We start from the raw sequence: 26,464 nt of genomic DNA, 5'->3' as shown, positions 1-26,464 counted from the left end.
CACCAGCAAATCTTTCTGGCCCCTACAGCCATTGTTTCCCACTTCCACGTTCTCCGTCCAACCTCTGCCCCTCCAAGAAACTTCCTAAAGTTCCACGGTGGGGGGGGGGGGGGGTGGGGGGGAGAAACGCCTTGCACCGAGCTGGTTAATGTCATTGTTTTAACGCTACCTCTCCCCTGGCTGCGCAGGCTTCTCAAAGGTATACAGTGCCCCGCTGGCTGTTCTTTATGGTACAGTGCAGCTTCTCAAAAGATCATCGGATGGAGAAATTTAGCGCTTCTCGAAACATTTAAGCAACTGAGCAATTAGTTCTGAATGGGGGTGGGGGGAGGGAAGACGAGGGAGCTTAAAGGAGGGGGGAAGAGGAGATACAACACAACTAGCCCGAAAACAACAGGGGTGGGGATGCATGGGAGGGGGACTTAAAATGTTTGTATTTAAAGGGTGCTTGCAAGGTCTTCGGCACAATATGTGCTGCTCTCCTTAAAGGGGCACTGAGCGCCAATAACCATTAGTCATCCAGTAGGGACTTTTCATTACAGATCTATCTTTAGGGGGAGTTCCCCGAAGTCTCCGAAGGGAACATAGCTGCGGATTTCAAACCCGGTCCAGTTCCAGTCACACAGTGCCTGCGTACCTGCTGCAACAGAAGGGAGAGATACTTACCAGAGTTTCGGGAGTGCACGGGTAGCCCAAAGGTCTCTGCAGTGCTCCTTTCCTCTGCGGAATACTATCTTGCATCCGAGGCAGTTCCCAGTCTATATTTGAAGTTAACATTTATGCTATCTCAAACAGGAGGCTCTCCCATAGACATTTTTTCCGGGGTTTTCAAGCAAATTTCTCGGTGCCACAATGTTATGATGGAAGGATGCTGAAATGACAGGCCTCGTAGACGCTTGTCTTAATCATCGGCTTCTTAATTTAGTTTTAGTGCTGTGGTTTTGTGTGTGTGCGTGTGTGTGTCTGCGCGTGTGTGCGCGCAAGAGAAGCCTCTGACAACCTGCAGCTTCCTAATGACTGACGAGGCAGGGCTGCTGCAGCAAAGTAACACTTCCCTGGTGTGAAGACCTCTTACTGGGAAGTTTAGTTCACTACTGTTCTCGCAATCCTAATCGTATAACCTGTAACCAAAACCCATGGAAGAAGGATACAGCATGCTAAATAGACTAACTTCTAATCACTAAACGTTAGCACCACTACCAGCTGTTGAGGATTAACTGGAAGTTGGCTAGAGACGGACACCTAAACTTAAATCTACAAATGCGGATAGAAGGGTGGACCGTTGAATACTTCTTCCTCTCCCTCTTTGCCTCTATTCATCCGTCCACCTTCAGTCCCATTCAGCCCTCTTCAAAATGTTTGACTACCTCTTTCTCTTTGTTAGCGCACCGCTCCGTCCCCATTCGCCATGCCTTAGCAGCAGGCTATCAGTGTCTGCTGAGCAGCCCTTACCTTAATTGCCCAGGTAACCTGGAATAAATAAGGCAAGCTTAGAGTCAAGGGGGAATAGAATTATATATGCGTACATCCAGGCATTTGCTGTACCGAATGTGATATTACTGACTGTTAAACCAAAGTGTCCCGACTCGTTTCATGGAAGCATGATGCCATCGAAGCGTGGTTATTAAATACCCTTTCTTCATGGCTGAAAAAACCCTCATTCATTTCTTAAGCTGTCAGTACATTTTAGCAGCTTAACCCCTTGAAACAGCCTGAGAGTACAGAGCCGCTAGACCCGTGTGAAGGGGGATTGAAGGCTGGAGCCAGAGGGTGGCGAGGGGTACGCTATATCCATTGAGCTTACACTGGAGAGGCTCGGTTTGTCCTTTAATTAAAATAAATAAATAAATGCATACATACATACGAGGGAGAAAAGTGTGTGGTTGAAACACTATCCCTACGAGTTATACCCCAGAACTGCACTGAGATTGCGGTTGAATGGCACTTCAGCCAGGACGTTTCAGCTCAGCTATTCACCCCAATGCTGACCCCAGAGTTGGACACTCTCAGCCCATCCCCACCGCTCAGCGCGGCGGGTCCACACCACAGGCGAGCGCGCAGGTGAGGGAGCATCCACACTCTGCAGAGAGCTGGGCCCCCCCTGCACACCCACCCGTGTATCGCAGGGCTGGGGCCGTGCGCTTCTGTTCCACGAACAAGCGTGCCTCTTCTCCAGACACCCCACCAAAACTTCCCTGCTAGCAAATGCTGCCATGGGGGACCTTCTTACAGGAATTGGAGTTCAGCCAGAGCTGAAGGGTCAAATCGGCCGCTCATGCAGCGCTGCGACGCACAAAGCTCCCGCTGAAGTGAACGGGAGTCATGGCCAGGGCACAGCTCAGGGAATAATTTGCGTTGGAGCAAGACTCCCGCATTTCCAAAGTAAGTATCTCCAGTTTTATAAACGAGGAATTTTCTGCAGAAAAAAAAAAACAAACCAGAGGGACTTGAAAGTTAAGGTCCAGCAGAAATAATAATTGACGTGGCTTCTCTTACATATCCTTTTCTGTCCTGTAAACAGGGAATTAATCTTCATAGGCTTAGAAAGATATGTACTACATATTGGACGCAACATTTCCTTTTTTGGTAGAACTGTATATCCACGGCATTAAAAAAAAATATAATATAAATCCTAAGTTTGTGCACAGAGCTTTATTCTGCATCTGTGACAAATGACTGTTAAATCTAGATCATCAAACATTTTAAAAGCCTGCTTCTTTCAGTGTTAGCCCTTTGCTCAGAAATGCAAAACGATAAAATGTTTATTTTCTTCCCTGCTACATTTTCATCCCTGATCACAACGCAAAGTAAACTCAGCTTTGACCTAAGAAACACCTCAAGGCATTAAAATTTCAACAGGCAATGTCAGTGTTACATTAAACGAGAACTCCTCCAGTTCGCTGCAGAGCTGGGATTTGAATAAAACGTTCAATGTTAACAAACAATACACACGTTTGGCACTTTGTGTATTAAATGGATCAAAGAGATTTGATAAGGCACAATACACCATTTGTACAGACCTGATTGAGTTAATATAATATCAGCAAATTTTACAGCGAAATGAATCTGTTTCTTTTCTTTGTGTTTAAAACCAGCACAGATTACAAATTTTAATGATCTGAAAATGTTTGGTATACAAAATCATGCTTATTTCAGTATTAGCAAAAACACAAGAAATTTTTCAACACAAACACCCAGCTGTGTCTATTTTAAAAGCAGTTCAATGACAGCTTGCACTTATGAGCATGCAATCAGCTAATTTCGCTTTTTTTTCTTCTGTGTTAATCAACACTTTCCTTCCTGCATATCAGAGTACAAATAGTATAGTTACTCCACATCAGTAAATGTTTACGTAACCTGTCCTTTCTCAAGAATCCGGTTACACCGAATCATTACATGCTAGACCGAGTAGGAAAATGCACTGGGCCCAGCCACCCTAATGGGATCCTACTGCACCATAAAGACACATAGTAGTTAATGATCATCATAATCATAATAATATGCAGGAATCTTACCTTTCCTCTTACCCCTTGCCATGGTAGAGCCAAGTCATATCCTCCACATTGCACTCTTCCTCGAGAATTCCCATACATTGACTTCAGTGTGGAGCAATGAAATAATTACAAATTGACACGATTTTTTTTTTTTTTGAACCGCATTTCTAAAAAAAAAAAAACCACAAAAGTGTAAAAAATAAGCGTGGTTGATCATTGACTTTTACCTCTTTTTTTGTTAGTAGCAACCTGTTATGAAATTGGATAAATAAATACAATCGTGGTAAGGTCATTCGAGGTTAATCCAATGCGCAGAGTTCATGCCATTCGCAGTTGCAATTGTTTATTACCGGTCCATTGTAATTGTTCTCGTTATTTACTCTCTCTTTCTCACACTCACTCGCTCTCCCTCCCTCCCTCCCTCACATACACACACACAAACACATATATAAAACGCACATCTACAGACAACCACGTTTGCGGCACTGAGCTTTGACCTGAATTTCCCCGGGATAAATTGTTTTAGGTGGGGCTGAGCTGCACGTATTCTGTCTACTGAACGTTCTTTTCCTACAGCACAAACGCAAACTTTAGGCAGCTTTAACGCGGCGCTTGTACGTTGCCTTTGCCCGCAGCTTCGGCTGGAAGGCGATCCCCACGCTCTCTACCCGTTACATTTCCCCTTCTACTTCCCCGGCGAGGAAGCTGCGCGATTTATTTCGCTTTGTTTCAGGGTCGATCCCCCCCCCCCCCCCCCCCCTCCGCTGTCAGTAAGAAACGCTGCGATGCGGACGACTGACACGCCGGTCCCGGGGAGCCGCAGCCCTGAGCCCCGGTCTCCACCACGGCCGGTGCTCCGAGGGCGTCCGGCGGTACCGGGGCCTTTCAGCCGCCCCGGGAGCACCCCGGCCGCTGCCCCCCGCCCTCCCCCTGCAAGGCTGCCGAACCGAAACCCCGCGGCCAGACACCGCGGGCCGGGTCGGGCCGGGGGGCGGCAAGAAATCCCAAGATATCTATTTCACGGGTTATTGACAGCAGTAGTAGTAGCAGCATTTTTTTTTTTTTTTTTTTTTTTTACACCTGACCCGCGGCCTGCGCCCTTCTGGCTGCAGCCACCCGGCAGCGCAGAGGAGGACACGGAAGGACCCCCGGCGCCCCCCGCCCTGCTCCGGCGGCCCCGCCGGGGAAGCGGCGGGCGAGCGGGGAGGGAGCCGCGCCGGGGCCGGGGAGGGAGCGGCGGGCAGGCAAGCGCCGAGCCCGGCTCCGCCGCCGGCCTGGCGCCGCGCCCGGCCGCCCCAGACGCGGAGAGGGAGCGGAGAGCAGGGCGGGAGAGGGCTTGCTCGTTTCCGTGCCTTCCCGACTCACATTCCGCAGCGCGGCAGGCACGGACCGAGCGGGCCGGCGGAGACCGTCTTCCCCGGCAGGCCGCGGGCGGCGGCCTCCGGCCCGCCCGGCCCCCGGCCGCTGCCGGCCCCCGGCCCGCCCCGCCGTCTGCGTGCCCTCCAGCTGATTGTTTTTTCCCCTCTCCCCCGGTAAAATAATAAATAGAAATAACCGACTCCGGGGCCTAGAAAAAACAAACTCGCCGAGTGACTTCGGCGGGATCCGCAAAGTAGTACCTCCGCCGCCGGTGCGCCGCGGCCTCCTCACCCACCCGGCCTCCCACCCCGCCTCCTTCGCCGCCAGAGGAGGGGGCAAAGAGGGACGGGGCAACTTTAGTCCACCGGAGAAACTACGAAGTAGGAAAACCGGCCGGGCCCGCCACCGTGGGACGGGCGCCGTTTGTTTGGCGTGAGGGGATTTGTGCTTGGAGCGACGGTCGGGGGGGCACGGGGGAGGGGGGGGGGGGGCGCGCGCAAACCGCCGCGGTGATGCGCCCCTGCGCCGGTATCCCTGCGCCGCGGGAGCCGCCGCGGCGGCGGCGGCGGCGGCGGCGGGGGGCGGAGCGGCGGCGGGCGGGCGCGGGGAGAGGCGGAGCGGCGGGCCGCCATTGGCCGGCGGGCGGGCAGACGCGCCGGCACGCCGCCGTCCCTGATTGGGCGGCCGGTGGGAAAGGTTAAACCAAAAAATTTTTTACAGCCCCGGTGCGTGTCTGCAGCTCTGAAATTAATTGCGGCCAGGGCGGTCTGTATAGCCCGTCTCCGCTCGCTCCTCGCCGACCCGCGGCTGCGGCTGCTCCTTCCTCCCCCCTGCTCTGCCTTGCCGGGGGAACCAGGCACCATGAAGTAGCTTTTTTTTTTTTTTTTTTTTTTTTTTTTTGTGTGTGTTTGTGTGTTGGTTTTTTTTTTTTTTTTTTTGGTTGTTGTTGGGTTTTCAGAGGGTTTTTTTTCCCCTTTTTTCTCCTTTTTTTTTTTTTTTTCCTCCGCTCTGACTCGGTTTGATTTTATCTGATTGGTGATTATTATTACTATTATTTTTTTCCCTCCCCGGCGGTTCCTGTCCTTGCTACATGACTTGCCAGCGCTTGAGACTGCGGTCCAACTGCGCTGCCGCCGCCGCCGCCGCCGCCGCCGCCGCCGGTGGTGCCGCCGCCGCCGCCTCGGCCGCCGCCGCCGCCGCCTCCTCGGCCGCCGCCGCCGCCCCGCGCGCTGCTCCCTCGGCCGCTGCAAGTTTCCCCCTCAGACTAGTGTGTGATGTTGGACATGGGAGATAGGAAGGAAGTGAAAATGCTGCCGAAATCCTCCTTTAGCATAAACAGCCTGGTGCCCGAAGCCGTCCAGAGCGACAACAACCACAGCAGCCACAGCCACCACAACAGCCACCACCCCCACCACCACCACCACCACCACCACCACCACCACCACCCGCCGCCGCAGCAGCAGCCCCAGCGAGCCGCCGCGGCCGAGGAGGAGGACGAGGAGAAGGGCCAGCTCCTCCTGCCGCCCCCCGCCGCCGCCGCCGCCGCCTCCGGCGCCCTGGAGGTGGCCAAGGCGGACATGCTGGCGGGCAAAGGCGAGGCGGGCGCGGCGGCGGCGGCGGCGGCGGCGGCGGCGGCGGCGGAGCTGGAGGAGAAGGAGAAGGCGGCGGAGGAGAAGAAGGGGGCGGCGGAGGGGGCCAAGGACGGGGAGAGCGGGAAGGAGGGCGAGAAGAAGAACGGCAAGTACGAGAAGCCGCCGTTCAGCTACAACGCGCTCATCATGATGGCCATCCGGCAGAGCCCCGAGAAGCGCCTCACGCTCAACGGCATCTACGAGTTCATCATGAAGAACTTCCCCTACTACCGGGAGAACAAGCAGGGCTGGCAGAACTCCATCCGCCACAACCTCTCCCTCAATAAGTGCTTCGTCAAGGTGCCCCGCCACTACGACGACCCGGGCAAAGGGAACTACTGGATGCTGGACCCCTCCAGCGACGACGTCTTCATCGGGGGCACCACCGGCAAGCTCCGCCGGCGCTCCACCACCTCGCGGGCCAAGCTGGCCTTCAAGCGGGGCGCCCGGCTCACCTCCACCGGACTGACGTTCATGGATAGGGCAGGATCCTTGTACTGGCCTATGTCCCCCTTCCTCTCCCTGCACCACCCCCGGGCCAGCAGCACTTTGAGTTACAACGGGACCACGTCCGCCTACCCCAGCCACCCCATGCCCTACAGCTCAGTGTTGACTCAAAACTCCTTGGGGAACAACCACTCCTTTTCCACGTCTAATGGGTTAAGTGTTGATAGACTAGTCAATGGAGAGATACCTTACGCCACTCATCACCTCACAGCAGCAGCTCTGGCCGCCTCGGTGCCGTGTGGCTTGTCAGTTCCCTGCTCCGGCACCTATTCCCTAAACCCCTGCTCCGTAAACCTCCTAGCAGGACAGACGAGTTACTTTTTCCCCCACGTTCCTCACCCGTCAATGACTTCTCAGAGCAGCACTTCAATGACGGCCAGGGCAGCCTCCTCCTCCACGTCGCCACAGGCGCCCTCCACTCTCCCCTGTGAGTCCTTAAGACCTTCTTTGCCAAGTTTCACAACGGGACTTTCCGGAGGACTTTCTGATTATTTCACACATCAAAATCAGGGGTCTTCTTCAAACCCTTTAATACATTAACATCCATGGGATCAGACTGTAAGTGAACATTTTACACACGTTTGCATTGTAAATGATAATTAAAAGGAAAAAAAAAAAAAAGCAAAACAAAAAAGTCCAGGTATTTTTTATTAAGTCCCCCATTTTCTGTACGTTTGTTCAGTCTTTAGGGTTGTTTATTATTCCACCAAGGTGAGGAGTGTCAGCAAGGTGCAATGTGGGGAGATTACATTGTAGACTATGAAGTTCGGAAGACAAAATTATAGTAGAATGTGTATCTAAATAGTGACTGCTTTTGCAATTTTTTTATTCAAATACGATAAGTCTATCACTAAAAGCCGCCAGATTCTCCATGTTTGCAGTATTATAAGTTATCATGGATATGTCGGTGGGTGCAGACCTTGAAAGAACAAAAATAATTGAAAAAAACCACCACTAAATTTATGAAGACTATCAAAAACTTAAAACGGAATTTGTATTTAAGCAGAATACTGAAAGGTGCCCAAGAACTACATTTTGGCCATTTATTATTTTATCCTTTTCTTTACCGAACCGCGCTTTTTGGGGGGTTCCTTCCTTCTTTTTTTTTTTTTTTGTTTTTTTTTTTTTTGTTTGTTTGTTTGCTTGTTTACTTTTAGACCAAAGATTGGGTTTTAGAAAATGCACTCAGTGTACGGAGTAATTTAAAAAAACAGCAACATTATTTCAGTTTGCAGCACTGCCCGTTCAAATGAATCAGAAGGGGACAAAATTAATGATTGCCTTCAGTTTGTGTTGTGTATATTTTGATGTATGTGGTCACTAACAGGTCACCTTTATTTTTTTTCTAAATGTAGTGAAATGTTAATACCTATTGTACTTATAGGTAAACCTTGCAAATATGTAACCTGTGTTGCGCAAATGCCGCATAAATTTGAGTGATTGTTAATGTCGTCTTAAAATTTCTTGATTGTGATACTGTGGTCATATGCCCGTGTTTGTCACTTACAAAAATGTTTACTATGAACACACAGAAATAAAAAAATAGGCTAAATTCATATATACTTGATAGTTTTTTTGTCTCTTTTATTAACTAAAATTAATACGCCAGAGGATTTAAAATTACAGGGAGATCAGGGCGCTGCTTATTACAGCAGTCCACCATTTTTCACATGCTCCTTCTGCCCCCCCCCCCCCCCCCCCGATCATATTGTCTTTAATAGCAGTATTTGCAAATGTAAAGGATCAGGGTATTTAATTAAACACCACAGCCACTATTGTGCTGTCTGTTTTGGGGCAGAATTCTTATCAGGTCTGCTTAAAAATTGTTAGCACGAGGCAGGGCGTCTTACTAAAAACTCTGCCATACGTTGAAGACGCTTAAAGTTGCGTAGGTATAAATGTACATATACATACATACGTATAAAATTTAAGCATATGCGCACACATTAGGAGAAAACCAAGGTGCGTTATTACCCAGATCGGTGGTGTTCTTGCAATCTCTGAAATGCATTCAAAGAATTACTCTCCTGAAAGAAATAAATTTCCACTCCATGATAACTGGAGACACGATAACTACGACTGTGTATGTGTGTGTATGTACATATACATATACATATTAGCTTTCGTACAGTCATTTGGTCCAATTTAGCAAGCTACGAAACGTGTGTGTCTGAAATGCAATCCTTATCTTAAAGGAGCACTGCTCCGGAAGTCTCTCTGCTGGATGTATTTCTATACTTTTAATGCTGCAAACGCTTTGGCTTTAAATATTGTGAAAGCAGGGGCGGTTTTTCAGCTAGAGCCTCGCTCCCCTGCCCCTCTCGCCCCCGGCCGGGAGGGAGCCGAGCAGGGGCTGAGGTGAAGTTGCGGAGCGTTGCAGGGAGGCAGAGGGCGGGGGGGGGGGGGGGGGGGGGCTGTTGTCACGTGACGCCCGGGCTTGCATACCGATGTTTAAACGTTGGTTTTTTTTTTGGGGGGGGGGACGACGACGACACCCACCACCCCGCTCCCCCCAAACCAACCCCAGACCCGTGGGGCTGCGGTTAAATTTCGAGTTTTGCCGTGGAGCTTTTTTCCGCGCTCTGGCTGCAGCCCACTGACCCGCGCCAGCGGCCGTAAGTATCCTCCGCTGCCCGCAGAACCGCTCCATTAGGTTTAAGGGGGCAACGCTACGACTAGTTTGAAGAAGCATTTAATGCTAAAAAGAATTGGTTTCGTGATGAGTTTAGGGAAGCTTATAAAAGCCGCAACTCTTGAAAAGAATTAGAAAACTTGGGCAAAAGGTTTAGGAACTAATTGGACCCCGCGGTGAGTCCGCGGAGGACAAGTTGGTCGTTTGTTACGTTTGTGTAGTCGAAACGGGGCTCTGCAACAGTGCAATAAGCCGGCGGCTGCTCACAATAGGCCCGAGGAAAAATAATCTCTAGGTCGGAGATGTTATCGCAAGCACTTTATAAAGAGCTGATCTTAGAAAGACAGAAGAGGAAGAAAAAGAAAAAGAGACACGCCAAAAAAAAAAAAAAAAAATAATGCCGGGGGGTGAAGAGAGAAGCAAGAGCAAATCTGAATTCTTGCAAACAGAATATTTGTCATGCTGAAAGAATAAGGGGAGGGAGGGGAAGTCTTCCAAAAATAAGTAATAAATAAACAGATGCAAGCAGATCTGCAGGAAAGAGAGAGGAGTGAAAGGTTACGGATGAGAGATGGGACACCCAGCTCTGCACTATGTGGGGGAGAAGGAGAGAAATCTCTGATATTCTTGGCTTTCACTCTCACTTCTGCAATTCAAAATTAATCATCACTATGAGAAAAAGGTTGCTTTGTTTGGGGATGAAGAGATGATACCACCACTTGGAAGCGCCTACCCTCCCCCATATTCTTCACCCTATTGTCATTAAAAGAAGCGATGGCAAAAAACTAAAAACCAAAACTCCTTTGCAACAAACTTATCGGAAATAATGACATTAAACAGGTGCGATTTAAACTCTTGAAGCCTCAGGACCCCATTCTGTATACTTGTGCCTGAGCAAAATAAAAGACTGGCATCTGCTGCAGCTGACAAAGGAAATGATTTATTGTTTACCGCTTGCAATTGGTTCTACACTGTAGGAAATCCAATAGCACATCCTCAAAGTATTATCTAGTTTGCAACGTAAAAAAATCCACTGACGGTGTACTAAAAGGAGGAAAAAGACAAGTCAGGTTGGAGGAAAGCACAATCTCGCCATGTCAGAGTTTGGGGTTGGCTAATAAGCATTAATTAGATAAGCGTGATGCATAATAATTCCTGAAAAGGGTAGCCCTGATGTATGTCTCTCCAGACTTCGTTTAAGCAAGCACTCGCTCTCAGTGCTCTCCTTTAGGTTCAGTGCAGCAAAGTGCTGCCTAAGCAGTTCAGGTGCCACAGACTTTTCCCTCTTTCTCTCACGCTGGGGGAAGGGGTGGTTGTTGAGCTGGTAATTTATTCACGTTTCCATACACATATTACCAGCAATAAGACTGACTTTGTAAAGGAAAAAAAACCCAACACGCTAAAGTTGTCATGGATGGTAGCGAGACTGCCAAGGCCCCAAATATGCCTTTACCTTTGCCTGCTCCCCCGCCAGAGAAATCCTTTTGTTCGCTGAGGATGTCTTTTACGCTAATCTTTGCACAGGCTCGTTCGGTACTGGATGTGTGGTGGTGGTTTTAGTTGGGTTTTTTTCATTCTTCTTCTTCTCCTTTTCTTTTCTTTCTTTCTTTTTTTTTTTTTTTTTTTTTTAAAGCAGGGAATAATTCTGTTATCTGATACTTGTTTCCATGGTGGTTTATATGTCAAATCCTCAAGCTAAGCTTTTAGTTTTTTGGTTTTTGTTTTGTTTTTTTTTTTAATATGCACTTTTCTAGAATGTTGCTGTGTCTTAGCATCATTTCTTTAGCGTTTTCTGATTTAGAGTGTTTATGGGGGACGGGTGGTCTTTATGGAATTAAGGAGCTATTGTTATATTCCTAGTTGACGTTTGAGGTGATTAACTTTGCTCGCATAGATCGTAGGAGAAGAAATCTGCTCATCAAGAAACCTCCAATTACGATTTTAAGATTGCCTTCGCAAACGTGTTTGAGGGCTAATAAACTGTAGCTCGAATCCACAACGCGATACTTGGCCAACCAATTTTGGACATATTTTAAATATTTTTCTTTTGTTTCAGCAAAATAGCATCCGTTACGTGCCACGTGTCCTTACGAAAGGGGCTAAAAGAAAGTGAACAATAATATATTTTGCCTTAAATGGCACAAACCTACTGTTTGGAAGAGTGATAATTTTTTAATCCGCTACTTGAAAAAAATAGTTTAACCGGGACGTCATTTTGCTCTTTATAACTTCTTCTGAGGATTATTAAGATTTATGTCAGAAATTATGATTCAGGTACACACCCCCTCACCACTTGTGTGAATATGAGGTCTCAATCACCACGTATTCACTATTCACTCAAGCAAAACTCCCACTGAACTCCGGTTACGTTTTGACTGAACCACATCACAGTTTTGCTTAAGAAAGAACATTGAGAAAGACTCACTGTTTTATTGGTGACTATATTCTTTAATTGTTCATATTTTCCCTTAGGACGAAAAAAAAAAAAAAAAGCTGCCTGTAGATAGTCATTGGTATGTACTTAATTGTATAACCGCGAATGATAACACCCGCCCAAGAAAGAAAGTATATGCGCATACATATTACACGACTACAAATTCAACGAATGGCAATAAATATGTGTACGTACATACAGACACACACAACCCTGCAGAGGTGTCTATCCACGCGCTAGTGCCTGGAGTAGCTTCTCGGCAGTTTTGTGCACTGAAACGTTCTTGTTTTGAATACCTCCCTCCCCCCCCCCCCCCCCCCTTCCCGCCCCGTGGTGAAGGTGCCTGGGTAAATGGGTCAAAAAGTGGTGGAGAACTGGGTTAGAAAGAGGTGAAGGTGAAGATCATTAGAGGTTTTAGGGCTGGCTGTGGCTGTTTTGCTGGGTTTGTGTGACTGTGCCCAGAGGGCGGAGTTCCTGCACATTCCTACCTCACCGGAGAACCTGCCCTCAACTCCACTGCAGCTACTCCAGAGAGATGGGACCCTCCAGAAGAAACCTGCCCAGCAATCCCAGCAAGCCTTCCCGCCAGAAGGGTAGGTGCACTTCAAGAAAACCTTCCCTGCTTCTTCTCCCAACAGGCAGATCCATGTGATACGAATGAATAGAGATGACAGACTTCTGTCTAAACGTACTGTTTCCCCGTGCCCCCTGATAAGCAGATCGCCCGTGCAACCGAAGCACAGTTTCAAAGCACCAGTTACACCAAAACTGCGTGTGCCTAATGTTAGGATTTTTTTTTTTTTTCCTTCTCTCTCTCTCTCTCTCTTTTTTTTTTTTTTTTTTGGTCTCTTCCTCAAAGTGTTTCCTCCCCCGGCCTCCCCCCTCCCCCTCGGGCTCTATCGTTTCGATCGGTAAGTTGGAAGTTTCTTCGCCGGTTTAGCAGTTCTCATGCTTTATCTGTAGATGTTTTTAGCTTGTTTTGTTAACGTGCTCTTTGTTTGCTTGTTTGCCACTAACGCCAGAGAAAGTCAGACGGGTGCAATGTTGTGTTTGCCTTTTTTAAGATGCCGGGAGAAACTGCCTCTACCTGCAAGAAAGGCGCACGATGGCACTTGGGGATGGGAGTCGTCCGCCGGCACCGGGTGAGTGCGGATTTTACTCCTCTTTTACACTGAGGAATCGAGTAGCTCCACTCGTGGTTTGTGTCCGCTGGTGTCAGGACGGGAGGGAGCGCGGTTCCCGCAGCCCCCTGAGCCTGCCCTGCCTTTCTGGTGACGGTTGAGCGTAGAAATATTCTGGGGGCTAGGCAAGATTCCCCGCCACCACTCATCCCGGGATGAAATTTGCTCCTTGTTCCACCTCTGCTGTGTGAAAGACGATTTTAGTATGGCGGGTACAGGCGGGTTCCGTGAGGAAATTATTTCTCAGAAGTCTGAGCCTGCCGTTTGCGTAAAAGCTACGGGCTTCTCGTACCTTTCGGGGTTGTGTAAAGAGTGCTCGTGTCCCTAAATTCTCGGGAAAGCGCCTAAGTGCCAAAAATTCTGGGAGAGCACGGAGAAAGACTTTGTAAGAAGCCGTACGTCTCAAACCGAGCCGGGTTTTGCTCCGAGCGCTCCAGCGGAGCAGGCGCGCCCTTACAACCGCCGACCCGACCGCGGGCAATGGTCGTGTTCCTCGGAGAGCTCCACGCACCGCCTTTGTCCTCCCCCTCCCCAAACTCCGTGACTGCGTTCTGGATCCGTGGAGATTTACGTGCGGCAATCCGAAATCTCGGGATAGGGGCGGCAGTTCAACCCCCCCCGATTTGCTCAGCTTGCTCACGCTTGCGGGTGGGGTGGCAGGCGTGCGGGTGCGTGGGCAGGACCCCGGGCCGGGGCCTCCGTGGACCGACGTTGTTCTCGTTTCGCTGTCCCGACGTGGCGGAGGGAAGGAGCAGCGGCTCGTGTCCCACCCGGCGGACGACTTTAACCCCCTTGCTCCTGCCAGTCGTGACCTCAGGAAAACAATTCGCGTTTTAAGATACGGCAGACTCGCTTTCCCGCCGTGCTGGGAGCCGAGACCCCTCGGCGCCGGGGGCAGCGGCCCTTCCCGCCGTACGACGAGGCGCCGGCGCACCGGGAAGCGCGCGCTCGCACACGCCCGGCACACGCCGGCGTTAACTTCTGACAGAACCCGCCGGCGCCTCTTCCGCCCGGCTCGAACCTGCCCAGGGGCGCCCCGTGGGCCCCGCGGGGCGCGGGTGGAGCTCCCCACGCTCTCCGCTGTGGGGAGAGCGGCACCCGCGCCTCCCCGCGACAGCGGGCACCCGGCGCTGCCCGACCCCGGGCGGCCCCGCGCCCCGGAGCCGCGCCAGAAGCCGCCGTGCCCGGACACGCGTGTCCGCGGGGCGAGGCGAGGCGGGGGCCGGGCCGGCGGGCGGGGGGCGGGCGGCGGCGGTGCGCGTGCCGCGGGCTGGGGGCGCTCTTGCCTCGCGGGAGAGCGGCCCGGGCCGGCTGCGCGGGGGAACCGGGGGGGCGCCGAGCCCGGCCGCCTCTCTGCGAGCCGGCGTCGACCCGGGGCCTCTCCCGCCGGTCCCGGCACTCACCTGCCGGTTGGTGCCACTGCGACGTGCGGGCGAGGGGCGTCCGTGCGGGGAGGGCTGGGGTCCGTGCCTCCCGCCGCCCCTTCGGGAAGGAGGAAAACCGCGAAGCGTGCTGCTCCGTGCGGACTTGGGGTTTGCGCCTTGGCGGCCGCCGAGAAACACATGCCGCCGTAGGGAGACGCGTTTTAGGGGCCTCTTCCTGCGAACCGGTCCGGGATGCTCCGGTCCGGCAACGGTATCGCAAAACCCGCCTCCCCCGCCGCTGGGGCAAAAGAAAGCAGCGAAAACTCGAAAAAAAAACCAAAAACAAAGGAAACAGAACGAACGGCCAAAATAAACAAATAACCAAGGCAACTACCAGCAACTTCTCCCCCCCCCCCCCCCCCCCCCGCCCTTCTTAATACGGTGTAACAGAATACAGTATCAGGCTAGCGAATTAGACTTAAAGCGAGCGGATTTACTATTCTCAATCGGGGAAATGAATGCAAAGTCCGTTTCAAAGAATTATCTCTAGGGAGCCCGCCAAGCGTATTTGGGGTTATCCGTGATTTGAGAGGAAAGACTAAACGAGAGGGAGTCTGAGAAAAGCCTGCCATTGTCACCCTACCCTAAGGTGAGTAAAGCATCCCTGTAAAGTTAGCTCCAAAGGACTGCTTAACCTAAGACCGAGGGGTGAAAGCTCTCCTCGCCGGGAGCCGCCTGGCCAGGGGAGGCTGAATTTCCAGCTACAAAGGCGACACGAAGCCCGGGATCTCTTGGGTTTATTTTTTATCCCCCCACACCCCCCCCCCACCCCCCCGCGGCGGGGAATTCAGGGAGCTTTACAATGGATTTGGCAGGGGCATCTTTTACAGGGAGGTAGGAAGAGGTGAAGGAAGCCCTTCCCCTCCGGAGCGCTCCCGGTCCGCGGCGGCGGGAGCTGGCGGCGCTCCCGGCAGCTCTCCCGTCCCGGCGGCGGAGGGATGGGGGTCTGCGGGGGGAGACCTCGCCGAGCTCCCCGTTAACTTGGAGGCCCTCCAAGTTAAGTCTTCGCCCTGCACTGGTCGGTAGTGGAAGGAAAAGGACTCGAGGCCCCCTCTCCGCCCCCCAACCCCCCCCCCCCCCCCCGCCTGGTTTCCACCCAGCAATGAGCTGACGGCAAGTATTTAATATTAGATAGTCTCTTAAATTAATCATATCTAAGAGGAGGCAGGTATCTGCCAAAAAATCTGGCTAAAGTCGGGCTGTAGACTAAAAAAAGCGGAATTCTTTCTCAGCCTTGGAAGATGGTTTAAAAAAAAAAAAAAAGAAAGAAAAAAAAAAAAAAAGAAGTTGCATTCCCATAAAAATAAGCACAACCTCATTGTGAAGCACTGCATGTCCCAAAAGGCTGCAATACTTTTGAGAATTAAATACGGGTAATATTCACTGGTTACCAGACTGCTCTTTTGAGCAAAAATCTCGGTGATGTTGTACTAGAACCTGCGTTTCCCCCCTTTTTATGCTCCTTGCACAGCCAAACAGGCTCGCATCCCCACACCAGTATATTCCAAACGGGGATGACGGCTCCGACAAGACTTCTCACTAGACCCGAACGAAACAAAGCTGGGACAGATTACTAGAGCGGTCTATGGAGGGATACGGTTAAGCGCACCACGAAATTACTTAGAATCTTTATCATGCCACGGCTCATAGGTAGCTTTAAAACACGCTAGGGATAAGTAAATCTCCTTCTGGGTTTATGAACTGCACTTCTGACGGCGAGTGCATCTGGAGGAGAGGATCACAGCGGTACAGAGTGGCAAGGGTGTTTTTGTTAGCGTGTACTATACGTACACTCATACGGGTCTATGAGAAAACGGACGAGAATTATGCAAATAAAAATCGCATTGTTGTTTTCTCAATGAGCTTTTCCCACTTTATCTATCTCTCTATAGCCATACATACATACGTGTATATTATACATGTGTGCATATATGCACTTGCCCGATCTTTTCTGAACGTGAAAAGTGTCCTCTAGCATTCATCAGAAAAGGCAACACTGCATGGTCCTTTTCTTGTTTGCTTGTTTATTCTGTTTGAGCAAGGTTGTTTGTTGTTCTGGGAAGCGTAAGTTGCCTTTAGTTGTGTCATCACTATCATTTGCATTTAGACGGAAGGCTAGGACTTATTAGCTCTATTTTTGTTATTAAATCAGTGAAGGCGAAAGTACTAATAATTAAATACAGATCTCTGATTGCAGGTTGGAACAGCAAAATCGATTGTCTCTTCATCAATAAGACAAGTGTTGAGTAGCTTGCTATTGATTAGTATGTTTATTTATGCAGAACTTCAGGTATTTGCTTACATATTTCGGGTTCTTTGTCTGCTAATTATTATACCAGATTAGTTTGAAAGAAAGAGCTTAGACTGGGAAACACACTTGACAGATCCATTCTTAGCTAACCTGATAGTGGATTATTGCAATCCAATAAGTTTAACAAATTACTTATACGTGCTTGCCTTTCGAGCAATTAGGAAACCGTTTCAGATTAAAATCCCTTGTTGCATTCGGGGTCGGTTCATTTAAATAAAGGGGCATTCTGTTTAGATATTTTCCGAATGAAAAATAATTTTCCGGATCCGCAGAGGCTGAACAGGAGCCGGTGCGTGCTTCGCCGTCCGGGCCCTTGGCTTCCTTTGTAAGTGTAAAACACCCTCCCAGCAACAGTGGTCCCTGGGGGCTCCTCACGGGTGGAATTGAAGAATCGGAGGCAACCTGCATATAGAAATCAGGAATCGATATACTAAAGGGCAAAATAAAAATAGGAAGCGCGGCATTCCAAAATCGGAGTGCTCCAAAGCAGGCGGTATTTGAAGTTGCTTTTTGGCTTAGTGATTTAATCAGTTCAAAAGGAGTCGCCCCGGCCTCTCTGCTAAATCGTCTGGTTTCCAGCCATCCCCTCCCAGGGCCGCAGAAGGCTGACATTTTGATATCTTTTTTTTAATACGCTTCCCCCCCCCTCCGCCCCCCCCCCCCCCCGTCTCCCCCTCCCCAACACCGGGGATTTTCCTTCTGCGGCCGTTTCGGGGAGGGCTCTGCTTTATCAATATTTTTTCCTTCTCCGCTTCCACCGTGCTGGCGCAGGCACCTCGGCGGCGGAGGGCGAGCTCCGGACGGGATGCGAAGGCCAGGTGCGGGGAGGGAAAGCCGCCTCCTCCCGGCCCGGCCCGGCTCGACCCGGCCCGGCCCGGCCCCGGCCGGCCGCGCTGCCCCGCCGGGGCGCAGACCACCCCCCCGCCCGCCCCCCGGCCCGTCCGGTGCTGCGGTGCTGGGCGAGCGGGACGCCCTTCTCCGCGACCAGCAGCGCTCTTCGTGTCTTCCTTGTCTTTTGCTTTCGGCAAGTTTTGTCGGGGCGGGGGGTGAGGGGGGGGGTGAGGGATTTTTTTTTTTTTTCTCCCCTTCTTCTTCTTTTACCTCCAGCCACTGCTGCTTTGCAACCTGGAGAGATAAGACGGCCTCGCATCAGATGATCGCAGAGATAAGTAATCTCTCCCCTCGGCCCGTGGTATAGCTGACCGTATGCGCTTGAATCTTAGAGCGCTAAGTCTTTCCTGTGAATGAACGAGAAAACACTCGACAGGTCGTGAATAATCGTTTTAATGAGTGTGTAAAAGCGTGCGATGGGGTGCACGGAGCTGTCGGGTTAAACAAACAACTTGTACCCTGACGAAATCCGATTGTTAAAGTGCAAAGTGGTGTCAGTCCAATTTCCATCCCAGTTCTAAAAACCACAGATCTAAGTCGCGGGAGTCCAATTTTCCCCATTAAGAAAAATAACAATATTTTCTGAACGTAAGTGCGATCGTCCCGAACGTTAGCCTTTGACGAAAAAAAAAAAAAAAAAAAAAAAAAAAAGACCAGTTGCATATCCCAAAGGTACGGAAGTTCTTTATATTCTTTTTTAGTATTTTTAAAGAAATTAGTTAAAAAGTGTGTATTTGACATTTTCATAGCTATTACCGGATCAATGCGGTAAATATTTTCCTTTTTTGTGTCCCCCCCCCCGTATGTTTTTTTCACAGATCACTGGAGGCAAACATCGAATTAATTGGATCTCAATGACTGAGGTTGGTAACTCTGTATCGAACCAAGGTTCTCTCTGTCATAGTGTCCAGGTGTTTACAAGACATTTCAGGCGTTTCTAGAAAAGGTAAATCTGAAGAACCCATATCATAAAATTAAAAAGGACGTTACAATACTGTATGCTCCAAATCCAAGTGATCTTACTCCTGTGTGGGGAGGTAACACTCCGTGCTCTGTAACAGTCTATCCAGAGACTATAAACTCCGGAAAAAATTTTGGAGTGGTTTTGTTGTTGTTGTTTGGGTGTGGTTTTTTTGTTTGTTTTGGTTGGTTGGTTGGTTGGTTTTTGTTGTTTGTTTGTTTGTTTTTTAAGAAAGCCTGCCATCAGACTAGCCAGGGCCTTGCACTATTCTGAAAATGCAAACCCCACTCCTTTAAGTCCACTGATTATTTTCTAGGGTTAGTAATGACGCATATTGCTAACGTTTATTGTTCCTAAAGACTTCCAGACCAACTACAGGTCTGGTTCTCACTGTGAAAAGTCATTTTCAGATGTGTCCTCCCTTTCTTTGAAAATACCGGTTTGAGAAAAGCGAGACAAGGCAACCCCGGCTGGAAAGCAATGCTTTTTAAAATTTCTCTCCTGTTCCGCTTAATACTCGAATTTTCAAAAATAATATGTCATTGGAAAATAAACGGCATGCCAAAATGTATTGCTAGGCTATAGACTTAATGGGGACCCAATGCAGTTTCCAGTGATACGAATGGGAAATTTAGTTTTGATACTGGTGGAAGTTAAATCTGGCCATTCATGAACGGAATAGGAGTATCCAGATGGCTTTGGTCTCAAGCCGATCTCCAGCGTTTGTAGAATTTGGAGTTAAAACATAGATTTTTTTTTTTTTTTTTTTCCCCCACCAAGGCAATTTCACCACTAGAAACGATGTAGGCATTGAGAATGAATATCGTTCAATTTCTCGTCCCTAAGCGCGACAGAATCGCCTTTGCGTACCTTCCTCTGAAACCGGTGTCAGAAAGAAAAGAGAGAAGAAAAGAGAGTGAGAGAGGGGGAGAAGGAAAAAAAGATAACTCAGCCCCGCTGGACTTGGTAGCGGATCTATAACTAATGAGCCATACGATCACGTAACAGTATTTAACAAGCCTCTGAGAAATGTTCTGGGCATTTTCAAACATGGGTTTGTTCAGACTATATGACTTTGAAACACGTCGGTGCCGGGACCGGTCTGAACGCTGAAGACTGTCAAACCCGAAATGTTGTTCCCACTCTTTTCCTTAACTCCCTGCGGGCAAAGAAAGGGCTGTAGGCTCAGCCCCACGGAGGAAAGATAGAGGAGAATGAAAGACAAAGAGCAAGGACATGTGCCTCCCAAGCACAACAGGACAGAAGGCTGCATCCTGAGAGCTAGGGAACATTTCTCATCCCAATGAAAGGCTAATGCCCTCCTCCTGCAACTGCAATTTCCTTTGCAACAAAAACGTGCGTAAAATGGGCACGGTGGATAGTAAAGACCTATCAGTTTCCCGCTGTAGTTCTGCTAATAAATAAACTTCTAACTGTTTAAAACATTCTATGTGTCACATTCACAAGATAGGTACTGTAAATTCCTGATGCAAATATACAAACAGAGATCCAAGAGGTTGCCTCTGTTTTTGTATCTCTCTCTCACAAGAAATGCACTATCAAAACATTAATTATATTTGAAAGGGAGCAGATTATTTGTTTGAGAAAGAATTACATTCTTGAATTTATATTCCACGCAGATCTCTCCTCCTGTCTGCTGAGAGGGTTGAACTGTAAATCTGTCTCAAATGATGTACCCCTAAAATGTAGGTAGGTGTGTCACATTAGAGTAGTAGAGAGATGGGAGATAATCTGTAGGTGCTTTTAGACACCTCTGTGGGATGGGTCGTTAGGGAATGTTGAAATCAACATGAAATTGCAAATCTAACATGTGAAGAACATACACCCTTATTCTTTGACAATGGAAATACAAACACGCAGAGTCATGCAGAGTCAAACCTAGCTAGTTATTAAACACTGTGACTCACAGGAGTTTGGGCCCACAGTCCCTGTTGTGGTTTTTTGTTTGGTTGGTTTTTGTTTTGTTCGTTTTGGTTGTCTTTTTTTTTTTTTTTTTTTTTTTAAATGCCACATGCACATCTTGCGGTGGAGCTACCAACCATGTGAGTCATCAGCCATCACTTAAAGGTTTTACTTTATGTCCTGCTTTTTAAAAAGACTAATAAAAGGGTTAAACAGATGCCCTCGTATCTCTACCTTTCTTCTGAAAAGTGGCGATCTACTGGAGGTTTTTGAGGACCCCCTGAAATGCTGTCCTCGGCATCTCCTTTTTCCACTCCCTGCTAACCAGCCACTCAGTATTTCCTAGGCTACCTTCAGGCGCCGTTAACTATCTCAGCAGCATGGTTCTCCAGCACTGCAAGTATTTTGGCAGGGACTGATGTGAACAGCCCAGTCAGAAAGGTGTCTGCGGCTGTCGTGTCCTGCTTGGGGAAATTCCTCACTAAATCGGTACCCTTCCTTAGCTCGGGCCCCGGGGAAGCTGCGTTGGCAGCAGGTCCCGCAGAGGTGGACCCTCTTCTCCGTTCCTGTTATTTCTTGAGCCCTGGGAAAACCGAGGCATGGGGCCTGAAGGGCGGTCGCAGGGAGCACGGGGGGGTTGGGGGGGGGGGGGCGGGCTTTTCTGCCTGCGGCTGTGCCTGGGATGTGCTCTCTCCCTGATTAGGTATCTGTGGAGGAAGAAGGTGACGTGACGAGAACCGCCTGACAGCCAAAGTGGGGAACTGTCCAGGAGAAGGATCCGTGATGAATGAGGTCTGCGTGGTCACGATGCAAAAGCAGAACAGGACAGTGTGCTGGCACCGAACGCCGTTTTTCTGCTCGCTAGAACCAAAAAGAAAAACGCGGGGGGAGGCAGTGGGGGCTGGGAGGGAGAGATGGGAGAAGTTAGTGGCTGGCTGGAGCGTAAACACGAGTCCCTCATCCCGGGAGAAGGGAAGGCTGCGCTTGCCAAACGCGCTAGAGCCCAGGGGAGAGGCAGAGGCACCGGCGGACCCCTCCGAGATGCCGCCGTGAAATCCGGATCCCACACGACTCGAAGGACAGTCCTTCACACAGCGATCAGTCCCGAAAGCTCCCAGGCAGATGTCCGAGGTTAAGCCAGGCTGCTCGGTAACCGCTGAGCAGTCACAGGGAACAAGACCTGCCCCGGGCTAGGGGATCCGATACGGGGGACGAAGGGGGCGAGGCGGGATGACATAAACCAACCCCCCCTAAAACTGCAAACACGGGTTGCTTCCTCGGGTAACTTCGGGCAGGTCTCAGGCTTCTTCCTCGGGCTTGGCGGGGAAGGCTGCCGTGGCTGAGCCTGTAACTCCTTGCGTTGTTTTTGACCGCGCACTGTATTGCCGTCATGCCAATAAACGCTTTAAACGCGTCTTAACTAGCGGCCAGCAGACGCTCCAACCTCTCAGGCCCGGACTAAACGAGGTCTGTCCCGGCCCGGGGCTGCGGGGTCGCTCCCCGCCTTCGGGTGCGCTCCGTGCCCTGGGAAAATGTGGCTGGGTGGGCGGACGGGGGGGCCGCTGGAGTTTCTCTCCTTGGAGCGGCCGGCCTTGGCTTGCCAAGGGGCCGCAGAGGCAAGGGCTCGCTTGGTTTCAGCGGGCTCAGGATTTCGGGACCCGACGTTCAGCGGCCGGAGACACCCCTGCCAGAGTTTTGCCCGACTTAGTGGCTGCTTACGAGGAGAAGCAGCTCCCCCGGGGACGAATTCCCTGGTGTGAAGCGCGGCCCGTATCGCTCACCCTTCCAGCAAATGCCAGCAGATGGATGCAATTAAAGCTCGGCGGTGCTCCGCGGCCGGACACCGATACAGGGTGTGAGAGGGTTGGCCATTACGCAGTGCCTATGGGCTAGTACTCACCCCCGGCAGCTGCAGCAGGGGGGAGGAACGAAACGGGGGTGCTCCCAGCTTCCCTGGCCCACGGCAAGGGGAGCCCGGCAGGACCCCCAAAGTTCAGGAGAGAAAAGGCCAGAAAAAGCGACAGAGAAGGAAAGCTCCACACACGTGTCGGGAGCATTCAAATTTCGATGTAACGTTATTAATAATCATAAAATCCCAGCAAAACAACGGCTCCCTTATAAAGGAAATCTGAGGAGCGCGGTGAGCTAAGTGAAAGCCCTGTTTCCAAGGCAAGGCAGGATTAGTTCACTGCACATAATAGCCAGTGTGTAGGAATTGCAAATGAACATCACCAGCAGCGCTGCGGTTACCCTTCTTAAATTAATATCGAGCTGGCTTCTCCGCACAACGTGCGAGTAACAGACATCTCTCATCTTTCGAGGGGAACGAAGATTTTTAATTATATCTATCTGTGTGTGTGTATATATATATATTTCCCCAAGTTTGATCTAAGAAACTCCTTTCCCAGCGTAGCCAGTCAGCAGTGGAAGATGTGGGGTAACGCCCCCACGACCTGTTTTGCGGGTTAAAAGACCCCATCGACCAAGGACAACCCCCCCCCCCCGAAGCCCCAGACCAAACCCGACACCCTCACGGGCACGGGGTGAGCCCGATCCCGGCCCACCGAGGACGCGCGGCCGTGCGGCGGGCCGCCGGCTGCCTCGGCCGGCCCCCTCCGCGGAGAAGCTCCGCGCCGCTCCGCGCCGCTCCGCGGGGCCGGGCGCCGCTCCGCGGGGCCGGGCGCCCCAGCGCTCCCCCTGCCCGGGGTTGGGCCCCGAGGAGCAGCGCGGTGTCTCCGCCGGCTTCCCGCCGCCGGGGCTGCGGCAGTACGCTCTGCCCGTGTGGCCTTTGCAGACGCAGGCCCCCAAACCTGGGCTGAACCGATACTTCCATCCCGTCCTCAGGCATGCGAAGGGGGGAAAGCAATACATTTGATCCTCCGCTGCAAAGAGGGGAGAGAGAACGCTGCGAGCTCCGGGGCTCTTTCAAACACTTCAGGAATTAATGGGGGAGGGGAAGGGGCTAGGAAGGAGAGATGCATTAAAAATGGTAAAATAAAAACATGATAGGAAGATATATTTACTGTCAGCTCAGAGCCAAAACATTTATGCTCCCACGCCTTTTTTTTTTTTTTTTTAGCAAATCGGAACTTAAGTGATGCATTTTAATTATTTTCGGAAAATAAGCAAGAAGGCTCTTTTTCAGAGTCTCAATACGTAGCAGCAGAGTGTTCTGTGCTGATGATGTCTCTGGCTCGTGATGGCCTCATCTATGCAGCCACTACTGTGAGCTCTGAAAACCTGGGACGAATGGGGTGTTACTGGCAATTTCTGAAAGGGACTATCCATTATTTTTAGGGTTTTCTGAAACTGAACATGAAAAGAATTTTCTGACAGTCTGAGAGGTGAAAAGAGGGCCAATATTTTCCTAAAGCTTCATCTCAGAATGATGGGTGCCTAAATCTCACTATCGTTTTAAGCGTGAGGTTAGGAGCGATTTTCCTTATTTTTCAAATAGTTGTTTCAACTCCTTGAAAGTAGTGGGGAAGAGATACAGAAGGACACAGAAGGAGCTGGATGCCTTGCAGTCTCTCAGATCAGCTTGGTGATTTCCCCCCCCCCCCCCCCCCTCCGCTGCCTGATCTAATCCCTGACAACTTTCTTCCTGCGTACAATGTGTCCCTAATCTTCAACAGATTGCAGAGACCTTCCCGAAGGAGAATGATACTTGGAAAAGCCACTTTTTATTTTGGGGGGAGGGGAGGAGGGAAATACTCCCTTCACCTAGAAGTAGAACCTATTTGAGTGTAGTCGGAAAAAAAGAAAAAAGCAAAAGCAAGTGAGAACACAGCAGAAGAGAGTCCCTTTAAGTTCACATTTAAAGAAAATCATGAACCAGTGTACCACAATTGTAGGGAACACTAAACCACACACACTGGGAATTCTATAGCAGAAAATATTAGTCATAATCTCCCTTTGTAAAAAAAGCAAATCAATGATGGGTTTCAATTCTCTGTTTTCAGAAACACCTAAAGCATTTAAGGCCAGCGGGGCTTAGTCCACCATTTTCCCTTCAAACAGGATTCCACCCCCCTTCTTTACTAAAGATTTTCATTATGTTTCTGATGCTCCTCTCCTCTCCACCAACTTCCATTTTGGATGGGGTACATTCTGTCGCTCAAACACTGCAGCCAGTTTCTGTCAGCTTAAAATGAGCTGAGTGAAAGGTGCAGAGTACCTATAGGCAAGCTCCTTTCTTTCTCTTTGCAGTATGTTTCTACTGCATCTTCAAGACTCACCAATGAAAGGCCCAGAGTTGTTGCTTTGGAGGCTGTGCCATCAGTCTGAGGGGTGCAGAAACTGCAAAAAAGTAGAGAGCTAGGAAAAGTCACGTGGTTTTGGTTCCTGATTCAAGCAGAACAGCAGCATCAGCAACAACAGCGACAGCAACATTAAGACCGTACCAAGAAATAAGAGAGAATGAAGAGGAAAGAAATCCTAACAACAGTGAAGGCAAGCAGGCAGAAGTGCTTTGCAGAGCAGGGTGATACTACTGATTTCCAGCCTATGTAATTCCTGCCCCAAAGATGGGGCAGGCCACAGCTCGGAGTATCCAGAGAGCTGACAGCAGAAAAGAATGCTGGTCTATGGGTGTCTGAGCACTGTCTCTGTTTTGCAGCACATGAAGCCACCTCTGTGAATGTCTGTAAGAGTCTGCTGACACATCCATGGCCCTACAAGCAAAGCATAAAAGTGCTCGTTGCCTTGTTTTCATGTAGATCCTAAAGATGTCCTGACTTTCCCTGTACATCTCCACCATGACCTCTGTTGAAACTATGAAATACAGTGTCATTGGTTTACAGGAGGAAACTTGGGCATCAGGACTTCCATAAGGAGCTGTGTGAGCAGCTGCATACAAGATGTGTGTGTGAGAAGGAAGTGGCCCATCTGCCTTATCCTCTCCAAAGAGCTTCCTCACCTTCTCCTCCTGTGACACAGTGGACTCCTGGCACTTCAGTTTTTCTTTCCTGCTCCTCTGGAGTCCATCGTATCTTTGCCTCCTTGCCTGATGGTCCTGGATTATCATGGGGAGAAATAAACTAACACTAAAAATCTGTAAAAATTAGGTCTGAATGTTCTTCAAATTGTCATGATTGATGGTTCGATGGAATCTGGTGGAAAAGATTCTTCCATTAAATGCTGGAAGCCCCGTGAATCACCATTTGATGCCAAGTTTGCAAAAAATGTAGTGAATAATGTAATCTGAGGAACGTCCTTTCATCGACAGGGAATAGATGATCTAACAGTATCTTTTGTCTGTACATTTTTAGAATTTATAATTTCACAAAAATGGAAGCCAAATTAGCATACTAGCTTGGGATACTCATTTAAAAAATCAGTTATTGAAGATTTTTGGGGGCATCATACTTAGCTGAAGCTGAAAAAGAAGCAGCAATGCACAAAGTTAACAATGCTGAACAATGTTGACTTACAGAGTGCTATCATTACACTTCAGAAGTAACATATTACTGCCAAGAAACTGATTTTTTCAATCTTCTTTTAGGGCTGTTGATTAGGAATGACTTCGAAGCTTCCTTCTGGAACCTAGAATAGGACCCTGCATTCGCTTCTATTGAAAAGCCTGCTTGATATTTGGAGGAGCTACAAATCTCATAATTAATTAATTAATTAATTAGTAATGGGCTGGTAGGATCTGTATCAACTGCCGCAGTCACGAGACAGATTATCTATTCCATTTCTTTTTTAAGATCTTGAT

At 49.6% G+C, this 26,464-nt stretch overlaps 1 protein-coding gene and 2 long non-coding RNA genes across 5 annotated transcripts; 2 read left to right on the top strand and 1 right to left on the bottom strand.

Annotated features, from left to right (window-relative positions):
• Positions 1-372: 372 nt before the first annotated feature.
• On the bottom strand, positions 373-5,279 carry LOC126049293 (uncharacterized). The gene is made up of 3 exons (XR_007509149.1): positions 5,114-5,279; positions 3,516-3,661; positions 373-2,416 (listed from the first exon to the last, which is right to left on the bottom strand). It is a non-coding gene; the product is annotated as an uncharacterized LOC126049293 (long non-coding RNA).
• A 777-nt stretch (positions 5,280-6,056) lies between these two features.
• FOXG1 (forkhead box G1) lies at positions 6,057-8,069 on the top strand. The gene has a single exon (XM_049825429.1). The coding sequence runs from the start codon at positions 6,128-6,130 to the stop codon at positions 7,529-7,531; it is 1,404 nt and encodes a 467-aa protein (XP_049681386.1). The 5' UTR covers positions 6,057-6,127; the 3' UTR covers positions 7,532-8,069.
• Positions 8,070-12,459: 4,390 nt separating this feature from the next.
• LOC126049285 (uncharacterized) lies at positions 12,460-22,156 on the top strand. 3 transcript variants are annotated; one of them, XR_007509145.1, is made up of 5 exons: positions 12,460-12,650; positions 13,122-13,199; positions 18,683-18,727; positions 20,466-20,535; positions 21,452-22,156. It is a non-coding gene; the product is annotated as an uncharacterized LOC126049285 (long non-coding RNA). The 3 variants fall into 3 exon arrangements; XR_007509144.1 differs by lacking the exon at positions 20,466-20,535; XR_007509146.1 differs by lacking the exons at positions 20,466-20,535; positions 21,452-22,156 and adding an exon at positions 19,672-20,456.
• The last annotated feature ends 4,308 nt before the right edge of the window (positions 22,157-26,464 follow it).

The sequence above is a fragment of the Accipiter gentilis genome, chromosome 22 (genome assembly GCF_929443795.1).
Source record: "Accipiter gentilis chromosome 22, bAccGen1.1, whole genome shotgun sequence".
Classification (NCBI taxonomy): domain Eukaryota; kingdom Metazoa; phylum Chordata; class Aves; order Accipitriformes; family Accipitridae; genus Astur; species Astur gentilis.
Note: the sequence above shows the minus strand (reverse complement) of the source record. Positions and strands in the feature narration are given on the sequence as shown.

Excerpts from the sequence above, each read along its gene's own strand:
- FOXG1 (XM_049825429.1), top strand. The coding sequence starts at position 6,128 with ATGTTGGACATGGGAGATAGGAAGGAAGTGAAAATGCTGCCGAAATCC.